This window comes from Chiloscyllium plagiosum, chromosome 45 (genome assembly GCF_004010195.1).
Source record: "Chiloscyllium plagiosum isolate BGI_BamShark_2017 chromosome 45, ASM401019v2, whole genome shotgun sequence".
Taxonomy (NCBI): Eukaryota; Metazoa; Chordata; class Chondrichthyes; order Orectolobiformes; family Hemiscylliidae; genus Chiloscyllium; species Chiloscyllium plagiosum.
Window position 1 is genome coordinate 99,730 of NC_057754.1, and position 16,146 is coordinate 115,875.

At 45.9% G+C, this 16,146-nt stretch overlaps 1 protein-coding gene across 2 annotated transcripts in view; it reads left to right on the plus strand.

Annotated features, from left to right (window-relative positions):
• Positions 1–1,009: 1,009 nt before the first annotated feature.
• Positions 1,010–16,146, plus strand: part of LOC122543777 (reticulon-3-A-like) — a 30,368-nt gene continuing 15,231 nt past the window's right edge. Inside the window, exons 1-2 of one of the 2 annotated variants that reach the window (XM_043682531.1) lie at positions 1,010–1,366; positions 13,907–13,951. In XM_043682531.1, coding sequence (XP_043538466.1) covers positions 1,282–1,366; positions 13,907–13,951 — 130 coding nt within the window. In that variant the 5' untranslated portion in view covers positions 1,010–1,281. The remainder of the gene's footprint in view (positions 1,367–13,906; positions 13,952–16,146) is intronic. The other variant, XM_043682532.1, reaches the window with a different exon arrangement.

The window sequence follows — 16,146 nt, forward strand, 5'->3', positions numbered from 1 at the left end:
CAATGCCCTCAGTTCCTTTGTCCAGATCGTTATGTACTGAGTGAGCACCACATTTTCAGATGGTCAATGCTGATGGAAAACTACACTGTCAGAGGGTCAGTGCTGAAGGAGGGCCACTCTGTCGTGGGTCAGTCCTGAGGGAGTGCTGCACTGTCAGAGGGTCAGTGCTGAGGGAGCAGGCACTGTTGGAGGGTCAGTGCTGAGGGAGCGGGCACTGTCAGAAGGTCAGTGCTAAGGGAGCGGGGACTGTCAGAGGTTCAGTGCTGAGGGAGCAGGCGCTGTTGGAGGTTCAGTGCTGAGGGACCGGGCACTGTCAGAGGTTCAGTGCTGAGGGACCGGGCACTGTCAGAGGTTCAGTGCTGAGGGACTGGACACTGTCAGAGGTTCAGTGCTGAGGGAGCAGGCGCTGATGGAGGGTCAGTGCTGAGGGTGAGGGAGCACTGTCAGTGCTGAGGGAGCACCGCACTGTTGGAGGGTCAGTGCTGAGGGAGCGGGCACTGTCAGAGGTTCAGTGCTGAGGGACCAGGCACTGTCAGATGGTCAGTGCTGAGGGAGCAGGCACTGCCAGAGGGTCAGTGCTGAGGGACCAGGCACTGTTGGAGGGTCAGTATTGAGGGAACGTCACACTGCCAGAGCAACAGTGCTGAGGGAGCGGGCACTGTTGGAGGGTCGGTATTGAGGGAATGCCGCACTGTCGGAGGGTCAATCATTTCTGTAATATTCAATTTTTTGCATCTTTTGAATGTATTTGATATATGTTTTAAAAAATGGCTTGCCCCTTTGTTACAGCTCCTTCAACCACTTCAGGTTGTCTCTGCACTTTGCAGCGTTTGGCGAACTGTTGTAATTTAAGAGGGAGTAAACTCAGATCCTTACACTCTCCAGTGAACTGACGCTTCCCCCTTCCCCCACGCAATCACTAGCGTAACGAAAGTGCAATAATATTCTCCTGAAATTCAGCATTGACTGTAAGCAGGTGACTGTCTAGTTGCACTGTGTGGGATCATTCCCCAGTGCCCACGCTACGTTGGTCCCTCACTGGCCATCTTGCTTGTGTTGTGTTGGACTGGGCTGGGCCTGTCTAACCCAGTGTCAATCAGTCTGTGTTTTTATGGTAGCGTCCCCGCCCTTCCTCAAAGGTCGAGATCCTCCTCCTCAAACAGAGAGAGAGAGGATTCTTTGCTCAGGGCTCCTCCCAGTGAGCAGAGGCTCTCTGCCTTGCGCGTCCAGAGTCTGGGGCAGTTTCACCAGGAGAGGAGCTGGGAACAAGGCGGTTGCAACATGGAATCTCAGAACCAGTCTTCCCTCGTTACCTCGTCTGGAGAAAGCGGGGATGCAGCGGTTTCCTCTTCGGGAGTGTCTCTGGGTGAGTCAGGACTGCGGCGACATTCCCTCCTGAAAGCACCGCATTGCACAGCCCGATCCCAGGCAGGGCCTGGGGCCCTGAACAGCACCATCAGGGACAAGGACAGGGCAGAGGAGAGCAGGAAGGGACAGAGATGCGCAGGCACCAGAGGGGGTAATGGACTGGGATGGAGCACTGAGTGTGGAGCCTGAAACAGCGATATGGCCTGGGAAGAGGAATTCAAGATGGGTTCAGGCTCCACGCCCGTTTGTGTGCGGCTGAAGCGTTGGCCATGGAGAAACCATGGAAGTGTGGCGACTGTGGGAAAGGCTTCCATTTTCCGTCTGCCCTGGAGACTCATCGGCGCAGTCACACCGAGGAGAGGCCGTTCCCCTGCACCGACTGCAGGAAGGCCTTCAGACATTCCTGCCACCTGCTGACCCACCAGCGGGTCCACACGGGGGAGAGGCCCTTCAGCTGCACTGTGTGCGGGAAGGCCTTCAGCAAATCCTCCAGCTTGCTGACCCACCAGCGGGTCCACATGGGTGAGAGGGCATTCCCCTGCCCTGAATGCGGGAAGGTCTTTACCAGGCCTCTGCCCTGCTGAGGCACCGGCGGGTCCACAAGGGGGAGAAGCCCTACAGCTGCACTGTGTACGGGAAGCCCTTCAGCTTGCCCCAACTTGCTGGCCCACCAGCGGGTCCACACGGGGGAGAGGCCATTTCCTTGCCCTGAGTGTGGGAAGGCCTTTACCCAGGCCTCCAACCTGCTGAGGCACCGATGGGTCTACAGATGGGAGCGGCCCTTCAGCTGCCCTGAATGCGGGAAGGCCTTCACCCGCTCCTCCTACCTGCGGAGCCACCAGCAAGTTCACGTACCATCGCAGGGCGATTGAAGGAATGACGGCCAAATGCCATTATCGACTGGACTATCAAACCATTTCTGGGGATTCCTGGGTTTGAATCCCGCCGTGGCAGCTAGTGGAATTGGAATATGGTCAGAAATCTGGAGTGAAACCATTGTCAGTGGGGTTGGGGTGGAAGAAATCCCCATCTGATTCACTCAGCTCCTTTTTAGGAAGGAAACTGTTGTTGTGGGAGAGGATTCACTCAGACATCCCAGCTGTCTCCTTTACCTAGTCTGGCCGACAGCAGTGTAGTTGACTCTACACTGCCCATCCAACTTCCTTGGATACAGGATACAGGTTGAAGTCCACAATCACTGTCCCCCCAACTCCTATCAATAATGACGTTTCCCCCCATGAGTTGGCGTTCTGTAACTCTCCTTTGCTCCGTTGTCGCTGACATTGGGGTGGCAGAGTATTCAAGGCGAGGTCTGCATTGTTGCCCCTGACACACTCCATCTCCTGCCACTCCTCTTTCAATAAATGAAGTGCCAGTGTTATCCGTGTTGATACACTCTGGACTGGACAGCCCCATCCCCAAAAAAGAGCATATCATATAGGTTGAAATTTCTGAAAAGTACTGAGGATGGGGCTTTGGTGGAGGTGTTAGTATTCAGATAATGCACCATTGGTCATTAGAATCTCTATCTACCTTGGTGGCTGGTTGTAGCATTTTCCACTGCATTATCTTGAAGAACTGCTGCGTTCTCCCTTGTGTCATGGCCACCCTCTCAAAAGAGGAGGTCTGGTAATTATCGTGTAGCTGTTTGTGGGAGCTTACTGCATGCAAATAGACAGCATTTCCTATAGTACACTTCAAACCTATTTGAGTGAGGTAGTCTTTGGCTGTGAAATGTTTTGGATCACTGAGGTTGTGAAAGATGGTGTAAATATTTTCTGCAGGATAATCCCAGAGAAAAAAATGTCACTGGGGGTCAAAGTCTTGGCACTCCCTTTCTCACAACACTGGGGGCTACCTGTACCAAATGGACTACAGCAGTTCACTCCCACTTTAGCGATGGGCAATAAATGCCCAGCCCAGCCAGACACGCCCACATCCCAGGACAAAAAAAAATCTTAAGTTTAAGATGTGAGTGACATGGGACGATGATTGAAAGGTACAATGGGCAGAGTTAAGGCCAAGACATTGAATATGTTCTGGGAGGGGTTAGGTTTTGTTCTTAGAGAAAAAGGGATTAAAGGGAATGGGAACACAGCAGGAACAGAGTTCAATGATCAGATTTATTTGGTGAAGCAGGCTCAAGGTCTACTCCTAATTTCTGTTTCTGTCCTCTTTCTGAGGAGGAGTGGGTGTGAAGGAGGCTTTGCCCTCCTTGGAAGACCCCTGCACTGTTCTCTTTTGCAATCCTGCTTCCTTTCTTCCTGACCAGACATGCTGTTGAGGAGACAGTAGGTCCAAATAGGTTAGGACTGAGTGGGCTTTCTCATGCATCTTGTGCTCATACTGTCTTGCGAGCTTGCTTGATCTCTTGCATCAGCCGGTCAGGATATGAAAGAAGCAGCCAGGGGAACTATGTCACTGATAACAACTCGGGTTGCAACATCCAATGACCAGACACGGGACTACATATTCACTTTGTTTGTGGTTTATTTTTTACCTCACTGACAGTGTGATTGTGACACTCAGCTGCTCGTGAACCGTTATACAGCTAACAGCTTTTGACACCCTGATATTTACTTTCTGCCTTTTCCATCTTTTGGAATTGATGGACCTCAATCCCCAACCTGAGCTGCTAGTTTGATGGGGCACAGTGGTTTTCCTAAGTGTTTGTGGAATCTCACTCATAAGAAATGCATTGCACTATTACAATACAAACTAATTCACTGTAGTATTGTGATTCGTTGCAATATTTGAGAGTCATAGAGATGTACAGCAGGGAAACAGACCCTTCAGTACAACTTGTCCATGCTGACCAGGTATCCTAAATTAATCTAGTCCCATTTGCCAGCATTTGGCCCATATCCCTCTAAGCGCTCCCTATTCATTCCCATCCAGATGCCTTTTAAATGTTGTAATTGTACCAGCCTCCACCACTTCCTCTGGCAGCTCAATCCATATATGTATTACCCTCTGCGTGAAAAAGCTGCCCTTCGGGTCCCCTTTTTTACATCTTTCCCCCCCTCATCTTAAACCAATGCCCTCTAATTTTAGACTCCCCTACCCTGGGGAAAAGATCTTGGCTATTCACCCTATCCATACCCCTCATGATGACTTTTTAAAAAAAAAACACAAAATTGACATCCCTGCCCTGGCCTCTCTTGGTCCCATCTGACATGTTCATTTGACACTTTCTCCTCAGTGGTCCTAAATGTGTTCAGGATGAGATGCTGCCCTCTGCTAAACTCTTCTTTGCTGGACTTGAGCTCCAGGCCACAAGACCATTTGGCCCATCGAGTCTGCTTCTCCATTTAATCATAGTTGATATGTTTCTCAACCCATTTGTCTTCCATCTCCCCATAACTTTTGATCCACTTACTAAACAAGAACCTTTATATCTCAGTCTTACATGCATGCAATTACTTGGTCTCTACAGGCCTCTGTGTCAATTAGTTCCACCACCCTCTGTCTGAAGAAATTCCTCCTCATCTCAGTTCAAAAAGGTAATTCCTGACACTTTGCCCTCAGATCTTAGTCTCTCCAACTAGTGAAAGCAAGTTCTCTACATCCATGCTATCCAGATCTCTGCTTTCAGTAGGTTTCAGTGACATTCCATCTCATCTTTCTAAACTCTATCGAGTATAGACCCAGAGTCCTCCACTACTTCTCCTATGACAAGCTCTTGATCCCTGAGATCACTGTGTCTAGGGGGTGGATTTGGGGGGGCAGGAGGTCATTTTTCAGCTGCAAAATGAAAGCATTACCTGTGATGCCTCCTGGAATCGAATTGCCAGGATGGCACAGTGGCTCAGTGGTTAGTACTGCTGTTTCTGAGTACCAGGGACCCAAGGTCAATCCCAGTCTTGGGTGACTGTCTGTGTGGAGTTTGCACATTCTCCCCATGTCTGTCTGGGTTTCCTCCCGCAGTCCAAAGATGTGCAGGTTAGATGGATCGTCCATCCTAAATTTCCCTTGGTGTCCAGGGATGTGTAGGTTAGACAGATTAGCCAAGGGAGTCGCAAGGATAGGATGAGGGGTACGTCTAAGTAGGATGCTCTTAGGAGTGTTGGTGTGGATTTGTTGGGCCAAATGGCCTGTTTCTGCACTTTAGGGATTCTGTGGGAATTGCCTGCTCTTGCTCTCTGCCATGCCTCGATTGTGAGGAAGTGGCAATCTCTTGGGTGAGTTCAGCAGAGTTGAAAGTGCATGGCTGGTGCCTGTGATGGAGTACCCCCCTGACTTTGTGTGTTGGTGGGGTGGTGCTGCTGAACCATGAGGGGGAGGAAGCTGAGCTATTGGAGGGGAGATAGGTACCAAGAGAATTGGGAAGGAAGGTGAACTTGAACACTGGCACATTCTGTATCCTAACACAATCAGTGTGTAATACTATTGTAATGTGTCTCGAGCTCACATTTTCTGGCTGTTTGTTTATAGTGCGTAATATCAAAATGCTTGCTGCCTTCAGAAAGTACAGGCAGTTCGATCCCTACGAAATTCCCTTTGCAGAGAACTGCGCTCTGGATTGAGCCTGCGTTTGTTTGTCAGCTTCCCCTGGCCTTGGGTAACAGTACATCCACCCTGACTATGAAGTACATAGTCACAGAGGAGAGCAGGCTGCTGTCTCTCAGGCTGAGTTTACCCTGGAGGATCACCATAGCTCAGGGCTTCACAGTGACCTCAGCCAGAATGGTAATAAAGCCATGTTGTAGTTAACACTCTGTGTGGCACCTCATGTAAGAACACGAGAAAGAGGGGCAGGAGTAGGCCAGTTGGTCCCTCTAACCTGCTTCGACATTCAATACGATTGTCGCTAAGCTTTTTTTGGACTCAGCTCCACTTAGCTGCCTGCCCACCATAACCATTAATTCCTTTACTCTTCAAAAATATATCTATCTTCACCTTATAAATATTCATTGAGGAAGCCTCAACTGCTTCACTGTGCAGGGAATTTCACAGATTCACAACCCTTTGGGTGAAGAAGTTCCTCCTCAACTCAGTCCTAAATCTGCTCTGCCTTATTTTGAGGCTGTGCCCCCTAGGTCTGGTTTCACCCGCCAGTGGGAGCAACCTCCCTGGTTCTATCGTCTGAACAGTGTGATGTTGCAGACAGGGAGGCAGATATTGGTTGGTGGCTTGTTCAGAGTCAGATTGTCTAGTTACAGCACGGAGAGAGCCCATTGTGTCTGGTCTGGTTATCTATTCATCAGTATCTTTTTATTTTACTGGCAGCTGTAGTATAAAATCAGCTTCACTGGGAGAGGGTGTGTACACTAATTATAAATTGGAAATAGGTTTCTTCCAGTCTTTGGCAGTACGAAAGAGCAGTTGATTAGTTAATTAGGTAATCAGTAAAATCTATTTCTGCAGTTCAGCTAAGAGTATAAACTTTTGTGGCAGACAGTAGTATATTTAATGCTGAGTGAGATTCTTGATCAGTTGGGGAATCAAGGGTTACAGGAAAGTGTTTGAGAGGACCATTGGATCAGCACTGTTCTTGTTGAATAGCAGAGCAGGTTTGAGGGGCCAAATAGCCAACTCCTGTTCATATTTCTTTTGGCCTTGCCTTTGAATGAATGAATGATTGATTTGTTGTCACATGGAGATGCAGTGAAAACGTATTGCGTTGACATAAGCTGGTGCCATTTTGAGATACAAGAAGAGTAAAGGAAAATACGTAAATAGAGTTGACCTTCATTGGCTGGGGTCTCAAACATGGCTTCTGCAGCGTCCCTGCTCTGGGTCTACTGCAGCCAGGAGTTCCTGCTGACACTGATCCAGCAGGACGTCAGAAAGGTGAAAAAAAAACAAGTAAAAAATATGAAGAAAAAGAGAGAGAGAGAGAGAGAGAGAGACTGCAGCTGGCCTGGGGCAGTCTCAACCTGAACATGACCTGCTCCTCGTTCTCTGGGAGACACTGTGTTAGAGTAGAACAGTGTCCGGCTTATCCTGTCATTCCTGCCACTGGAGACTACCTCCTTCACCTGTCATTCTCCAGGTTTTAAAGACAATAAAACAAAACAAAATAAGAAGGTTTTTTAAAAGAAAGGAAAGGAAGTAAATGGATGTGGACGAGTCTTGGGACTGAGCCCTGCTGCCCTGCCACCATCTTGAATTTACTCAGGAAGTCTGTGTTCTAGTTCTCCCAGTCCAGAGGTGTGTTATACCACGTCTGAACTGGTTGTTTTAAAATATCTATAAACCTAAAGCTCACGGTGCAGCTTGCAGATAAGAGTTTGGTGAACAGGGAATTCACGAAATTATTTTAATTACGTTTTTTGTTCTCCATTATTCAGTTCCTACTTCTGCAGAACGAGCAACTGTAGATTAGTATGTTTGCAACGAATAGTCTGTAACATTAAAATATGACAGGGCAACTCAGCCAATTGGCATGTGGGCTGGTATGGATGCACCGTGTCCTTGATAAACAAGTGTCCGTCACTATAGAGGTTTATAAAATCATGAGGGGCATGGATAGGATAAATAGACAAAGTCTTCTCCCTGGGGTCGGGGAGTCCAGAAGTAGAGGGAATAGGTTTAGGGTGAGAGGGGAAAGATATAAAAGAGACCTAAGGGGCAACCTTTTCACTCAGAGGGTGGTACGTGTATGGAATGAGCTGCCCGAGGAAGTGGTGGAGGTTAGCACAATTACAACATTTAAAAGAGCATCTGGATGGGTATGTGAATAGGAAGGGTTTGGAGGGATATGGGCCGGGTGCTGGCAGGTGGGACTAGATTGGGTTGGGATATCTAGTCGGCATGGACAAGTTGAACCAAAAGGTCTGTTTCTGTGCTGTACATCTCTATGACTGGCTGCATGAGGGCTTGAGAGCTCAGTGGAGCCTAGAGTCATTGTGATGATGGTCATGCCATCACACATTGGGAGTGTGCAGGCAGATAGGAAATTCATGTGCCTATGTAAAAGTCCCTTAAACACCCCTATCGTATCTGCCTCCACCACTACCCCTGGCAATGCATTCCACACTACCATTCTGTAAAAACCCCGTCCTTAACATCTCCTTTGAAATTTCCCCTTCTTACCTCAAATGCAAACCCCCTCATTTTGAATATTTCAATTCTGGGAAAAAGATTCTGAATGTCAACCCTATCTATCCCTCTCATAATTTTATAGACTTCTATTATCAGGTAGTCTAAAGAGAACCAGGCAGATCTTTCAAAAATTCCCTGGAAAAGTGTTTTGTTGTTCGGTTTTCTATTTTTGATAGTGGTGAGGGTGAGTGTTCCCTCAGGGGTATAGTAAGAGTCGAGTCAGTGGCATCATGAGTGGCTCATGAGGAGAAAGTGGAGAGGAGCAGTAGTGAAATGAGATATATTACTGCGGAACAGACAGGTGGTTCTCAACTGTTGATGTGATTCTCCGATATTGTGTTATCTCCATGGAGTCGCAGAGTGGCTGCAGAACATTCTGAGGAAGAGTGAACAGCTTGAGGTGGTTGTTCATAGCTAGGAATGGGGGATGGGCTCCTTTAAAGTAGTTTTCAAGGAGCTAGAGAGGAGATGAGAAAGCAGGACCTCAAAAGTGGTAATCTCAGGATTACTCTCAGGGTGAATTTAACAATTGAACACATGGCTGGAGAACTGGTGTGAGAGTGGGCATCAGATTTCTGAGGCCTTGCAACTGGTTGTGGGATGGATGGGACTCTACAAGATGGACAGGTTGCATTTTAGTAGGACTGGAATTAATAGCCTCAAGAAGGTTTGCTGTTGGGGAGGATTTAAACTGGACAGGCAGGGGATTGAGAAATTGAAAGGGAGTTTGGATCAGAGGGAAACAGAACTGTGAACAGCAAGTAGAAATGCAATAAGTGAAATTAGGAACAGGTGAAATAAAGGCAAGAATCTAATAGAATATGGATACTAATGAGAAGAATCTTAGGCATGATTAAAGGCACGCTATCTGAATGCACATAATATACCCAACATTATTGATAATTTGAGAAAAATTGAGTTTGATGTAAAGTGGCAACAAGATGACCAAGATTGGGAGCTGTATGTCCAGGGATATTGGTCTTTTAGGAATAATAGCAAAAAGGAAAAGGAGGTTGAGCTTCACGTATTCTTAATTCTCCCTGAAAGTGGCAACAAAAGCAGACAGGGTGGTGAAGAAGGCGTATGGCATACTTGCCTTTATTGCTTGAGGAATTGAGTACAAGAGTCAGGATGCTATGTTGCAGCTTTATAAGTCTTTGGTTGGGCCACACTTAAAGTACTGCATTTGATTCTAGTTGCCACAGTACAAGAAGGATGTGGAGGCTTTGGAGAGTGTGCGGAAGAGTTTTACCAGGATGCTGTCTGGATTAGGGGTTATGAGCTTTAAGGAGAGGCTAGAAAAACTCTGGTTGTTTTCTCCAGAGTGGCAGAGGCTGAGTGAGACTTAATAGAAGTCTATAAAATTATGAGAGGGATAGATAGGGTTGACATTCAGAATCTCTTTCCCAGAATTGAAATGTTCAAAATGAGGGGGTTTGCATTTGAAGTAGGAAGGGGAAATTTGAAAGGAGATGTTAGGGACGGGGTTTTTATAGCATGGTAGTGTGGAATGCATTGCCAGGGGTGGTGGTGGAGGCAGATACAATAGGGGTGTGTAAGGGACTTTTACATAGGCACATGCATTTGCAAGGAATGACCAAATGTTGGATCAGTTTTGATAGAAGTTAGGAAACAGGAAGAGGCAGAGAACATGAGAGGGAACAGTTTACAGCCAAACAATAGTGGTAATGTCAGGCATGGAGTAAGCCATGAAATTAATTATGCACACAATGTTATAATAATGCGCAACTTAATTTACACATTCTAGGTGAACCAAATTAACACTAATGCTGTGTACGATGAATTACTAGAGTGTGTATCTGTTGGGTTTCTGGAATGGTCTGTTGGGCAGCCAATGAGGTTTCAGACTATTTAAGGATTAGCATTAGGTAATTAGAATTAATTAATAATATTGCTGTTAGGAAATATCAAATTTTGCATTAGATTTGAACATTATGTAATTAATTTTGTAACTTGTGTAAATCTAAAGAAAGGAAATCATGAAGATATGAAGAACACATTGGTAACCATAAAGGATTGGGGCAATAGATGAGCAATGCTGGTAATTTCAAGTATTCCATGGTCTCTAAGGCACAAGCACTAATGGGAAAGATGACCTAACTGTGGTTAGCAGAAGAAATTCAACATTGCATTTTATCGAAGAAAGTGTCTTATAATAATGCCAGTAACAGTGGTAAACTTGAAGATTGGGACCAATTTAGAATCCCTCAAAGAATGACCAAGCAACTCATCAAGGAAGGCTAATGAAAATTATAAATGCAAATCAATGAGTAGCATAAGGGTAAAGTATAAAAATTGTTTGAACTATGTGAAAAGGAAAATGTTAGCTAGGAAGGAAATGCCATCTTTCCTTGGTCTGGCCTAAATATGATTCTAGACCCACTGCAATGTGGTTGACTCTTAACTGCTCTCTGTGCAATTAGGAATGGGCTATAAATGCTGGCACAGCCAGCAGTGCCCACATCTTGTGAATCAATAAAGAAAACATAAAACACATTGCTAAGTGCCCGTGATAGGGAGTGAATGTTTGTGGATGTGGTGCCAATCAAGTGGCCTGCTTTGTTCTGGATGGTGTCTGGCTTATCAAGTGTTGGAGCTGCATCCATCCAGGCAAGTGGGAAGTATTCCATCACACTCCTTTGTGCTTTATAGATGGTGGGACAGGCTTTGAGGAGTCAGGAGGGGAGTTTACTTTTAGATTAGATTCCCTACAGTGTGGAAACAGGCCCTTCGGCCCAACAAGTCCACACCAACCCTCTGAAGAGTAACCCACCCAGACCCATTTCCTTCTGACTAATGCACCTAACACTATGGGCAATTTAGCATGGCCAATTCACCTGACCTGCATATCTTTGGACTGTGGGAGGAAACTAGAGCACCAGGAGGAAACCCACGCAGACACGGGGAGAATGTGCAAACTCCACACAGACAGTTGCCCAAGGATGGAATCGAACCTGGGTCCCTGGTGCTGTGGATAGTGGGGCATTCAGTGATGGTAATGTTATTTAATATTAAGGGGTGATGGTTAGATTCTCCTTTTGGAGATGGTCAGTGCCTGGCTTTGTGTGATGCGAATATTACTTATCACCTTCAGCCTGGGTATTGTCTAGGTTTTACTGCATTTGGACTGGGTCTGTATTCACTTGTTATACAGTCTGAGGCATGACTTCATTGAAACTTATATAATCAAATGGCCCGACACGGTAGATGTAGTGAGCATGTTTCCCCAGATTGAGTCCAGAACCAGGTGGCATAATCTGAGGGATGAAATGAGGAACAATGGTGAGAAAATGTTTGGTACTCGGAGAATGATGAGAGAATGTTTGGTATTCTCTAGCCCAAAAACTGTGGAAGCTCAATCACTGAGAGTACATTCAATACCGAGATTGCTAGATTTCTGGAGATTAATGATAGTAGGTGATATAAAGTGGCGTGGGTGGTTTTATCGATGATCAGTCATGAGTGGAGCAGGCTTGTGGGCCGAATGGCCTACTAATGTTCCTATGTTTCTTCCAGGTGTGCATTTTCTAGACTCTCCAGCACAGATCAAATAATCTGACGTGGTGTGTCCCCAGACTATGGGATGGAGAGTGGCATCAGTGTAGTGTAGTGTATGGTATTGTGTGTGTCACTGTAGATGCATCGGAATGGAGGAGACTGGGAAACTGAAGTTCTCCATCTCTCTGAAACGATGGTGATTTCTTATGGTGAATAAGATACTGTTTGGCAAGTGGTATTGGTCACCAGAGGTAACCAGGTTGAGGAAAATCGGGAAAAAGACCTAAGGGGGGGGAGATGAGAATGTTTTATTTGAGACAGCGAGTTGTTGTGATCTGGGATGCACTGCCTGAAAGGGCAGGGGGGAGCAGATTCAACAGGAACATTCAAAAGGAGGGGAATTGGAGAGATTTGCAGCGCTGGGGCAGGGAAGTGGACGAATTGGGAAGATCTTTCACAAAGGCAGTACAGGCACAGTGGGAGGAATAACCCTCCACCTTCTGTGTGGTTCTATATGATTTGATTATTTTTGAGAACAAGACATTTTTATACATGTACAACTCTGAACCAGGCCATTTGCTCCATTGGGTTGGTACTAGTGTCTATAGACTCCTTCACTGCAGTTATCTGCTTCCAGCTGATCATCTTGTTTCCTTGTTGGAACAATTGAACTGTTTACCTCTTCCACTTGCTCTGAGAATGGATTCCATGATGTAATGACTCCCTGCCTCTCCCAGCCCTGATGGGGGCATTTGGGAACTTGCTGAGATTTTGGAAGTGAGTACTTTCCGCCTCTAATCCCACCTGCTGGTTGTTAAATCCCAGAAACAGTCAGAATGCTGGTGAAATTCGGCAGGTCTGGCAGCATCAAGAGAGAGAAATAGTTAACATTTTGAGTCCAGCTTTAGGGCTGAACCTATTGAAAAATAGTAGGTTTGTGCTACTATCAGAGGGGTGGAGGAGGATTGAGGGGAACAGATAGAGAGGTGCCCAGAGAGAAAAGATAAAAGGGATTGTTAACTGTAATAGAGGAGTGCCATAGATGAAGAGTAGGTGTTAATAGCAGAAAATAGGTCAGCCCAACTGAGAGCAAACAAGAGACTGGGTTGGGGAGTGTGGAGTCAGAATGAAGGACAGTGATCATGTTGAACTCCGTGTTGAGTCCTGAAGGCTGTAAAGTGTCAAAATGAAAAATGAAGTGGTGTTTGCTCAGCTTGCATTCAGCCTCACTGAAACATAACAGCAAGCCCCAGGGTGGAAACATTTCCATGCAGGAGATGGTGTGCATAAATAACAAGCTACTGGAAGATTTAGGTCATTTCTAAGCACACGGAGGTGTGCTGCAAAGCAGTCACCCAGTCTGAGTTTGGCTTACCCAGTGTATAGGAGTCTGCTTTGTGAGTAATGAATACAGCTGACCAGATTGAAAGAAGTACAACTGAAATGCTGCCTCAGCTGGAAGATGTGTTTGGGGCCTTGGACGGTGAGGGGGTGTAAGTGAACGATCAAGTGTAACACCTTCTGTTATTGGATGGGAAGGTGCCTTTCAATAAGTTCTGAATCCAATTAGCCTCAGAACTTATTGAGAGGCAGTAATCCCTGTGACTTTGAAAGGTATCTTGCTGAACTTGAGTGGAATAATACACTTTGGAGCATTACTGTCATCTGACCCATCCTCTGGCTCACCACGAGCAATGCCATGGAAGATCAATGAGCCTAGGGAAATCAGGACATTGATGGTGAGAGTAGATGTTTCTAATGATTCAAAAGCAGAGGATAGGAGATGTTACAAGCTGTGCGGACAGTGTTAATGGCTATCTCTGAGCTTGTCTGTACTGGTTGGGGGGGGGGGGGTGATAATGAGGAGTCTGAGTATCTCAGTTGGGAAATGGGCAGAGGCAGGAGACCCATTCTGTCACTGTGTTACAGATTCCCTCGGGGTCTAATTATCTGCTATTTTTATATTTTTCAGATAATTTGCTTTCTTCTTCCTCTCAGCATATCTCTGTAACTGAAGGCAAGTTTAACCCTCTCTACCTTTACTCTCATTTCCCTATAACAGTGTTTATAGGTTTGTAAATTATAAAAATAGAATCTTCAATGTCAGTTTAGCCAGCTTATCACTGAGCCCAGGGCCTAGATTACCATCTGGAGTCAATCGTGAGGTATCTGCCCACTTTTGCCCCACCCTCTCTCCAACCTGTTTCCAGTTGAGGAGGGGGTGGTTAACCCTTGGATTGTGACTCTTGGGGGAGGTGGAGAGATTGACCGTGGAGATCTGGCCTGGAGTTAAGGCCCAGCCATTGAATGCCCTGGGCGAACATGGAGGGATTGACCCCAACGGGTAATGCTGGCCTTTCTTTGGCCTTCCGCATGGGTAACAGCAGCGTGTCTCCTCATTCTGCTTCGTGACAATCCATTTTAGGATCATTTTATTTAATCTTTCTGTTAAAAATGGCCACATTTTCTCTTGAACACTGGATTATTAATTAACCAGGTACCAGCACATCAAACCCAAAAGAGCGAGGTGAGTGGAAAGGCAAATGGGCATGAACACAAGCTGATCATTATCAGTCTATGTTGGTAGACTGCAGCAGTTCAAGAAGGCAGCTCACAACCACCTTCTCAAGAGACATCTAGGGACGGGCAATAAAACTGACCCAGCCAGTGATACCCACATCCCACAAATAAATTTTTTAAAAGTTTCTAAATGCAATCTTTTAATCATACTTTAATGAATCTGCAAATTTATATTGAGACTGTGGCAGTGATTGGGAGTCGGTCCTGAATTGTTATGGTGCAGTGAGACCATTCAGCCCCTCATGTCTGCATCAGCTATCTCAGTATTTTAATTTGATGCCAGTCTCCTCTGTTTTCCTGGTAACCCTGCACATTGCTTCTGTTTAAATAATTGTCTAGCACCCTCTTGAATGGCTTGTCTGAACCAGCTATACTTCCAGGCCCTGACCCAACCACTGTGTCTGAGAAAACGTTCTCTCTTTTCAATTTGCTGCTTTTGCAAATCACTTCCAACCTTATTGTGAAGTGATCAGGATTCAGAAGACAAGGGGGAGCAGTTTATCTCTCTATAGTTTCTGACCAAATTCCTTGTTGTTTTTTGAAAACTTCATCTAGTCTCCTCTTAGTTTTTCTTGCAGAGGAGAAGACAGTCTCCGTTTATCTCCAATCCATCCTCATCATTGAAGTGTCTCATCCCTGAAACCATTCTCCAATCTTTTCTGCTGTCTCTCCAGTGTATTTAGATTCTTCCTATAATGTGGTCCACAGAACCATAAATTCTATCTGAATTCTAACCAGTGTCCTATATAAGTTCACTATAACCTCCCTCAGATCAAATTAAACACTGATCGCGAACCTACGCATGAAAATAATTGTCATTGAGTTTGAGGAGTCAGTTCCTAGACTCCGAATTGCTTGGCTTTATTTTTTTTTGTCTATTGCGATAATTAATAGGGCCCTTTCGAGGGGAATTGTCTTTATCCTGGTGTCTCAATGTAATGTTCTAGCATCTCTGGTTGAGGTGTGGGATTGTGGGAGGGAGTGGGGTTCAGAAGGTGAAGTTAAATGTATTTATTCAGTAGTGACAATGCTCTTTCTAAAGGCAGAAGATTATCCAATAAGACCTATCCTTTTCTCTTTGAGTTGTAGTCTTTATGCCTATTACTGGCTGCAGATGTTGTCATATGTTTATGTTGAGTTTTCTGTTCCCTCTTTGTTTGCCATTTTTCTTCCTAACCACTCCATCTCGTAAGGAGGGGGTTGGTGAGGAGTGCATTTTGCTTGGTGCTGCATTGCTGTTGCTGATTATTTGTGAGGCAAGTCTCCTTCCATGCATGGCTGCTGAGATCGTTTCTGTTACCCTTGCATCCACATAGCATTGCATGCTGTGAGACTGGTTTGTCTGGTTTTTATGGTTTTCTGAATTTCTCTTGCTGTCTGCTCACAGAGAGATTGCAACTCCAAACGCTCCTCTCTGGTCACAGTCTGTCTGCACAACAGCCGAGCTGTGTGAGCGTTTCTGAGTCGATGGGGTCTTTCCAACCTTCTGCCCTTGGCTCTGTTGTGACATCTGACATGCTGTCAGGTCAAGGTGGATCTTCTGCCTTGATCCCTTCGTTGAAGAAGACTGCTCTGTCAGATACTGAGAAGGAATGTTTTGGATCTGCAGTCACTCAGGGAATGAGCAACCTC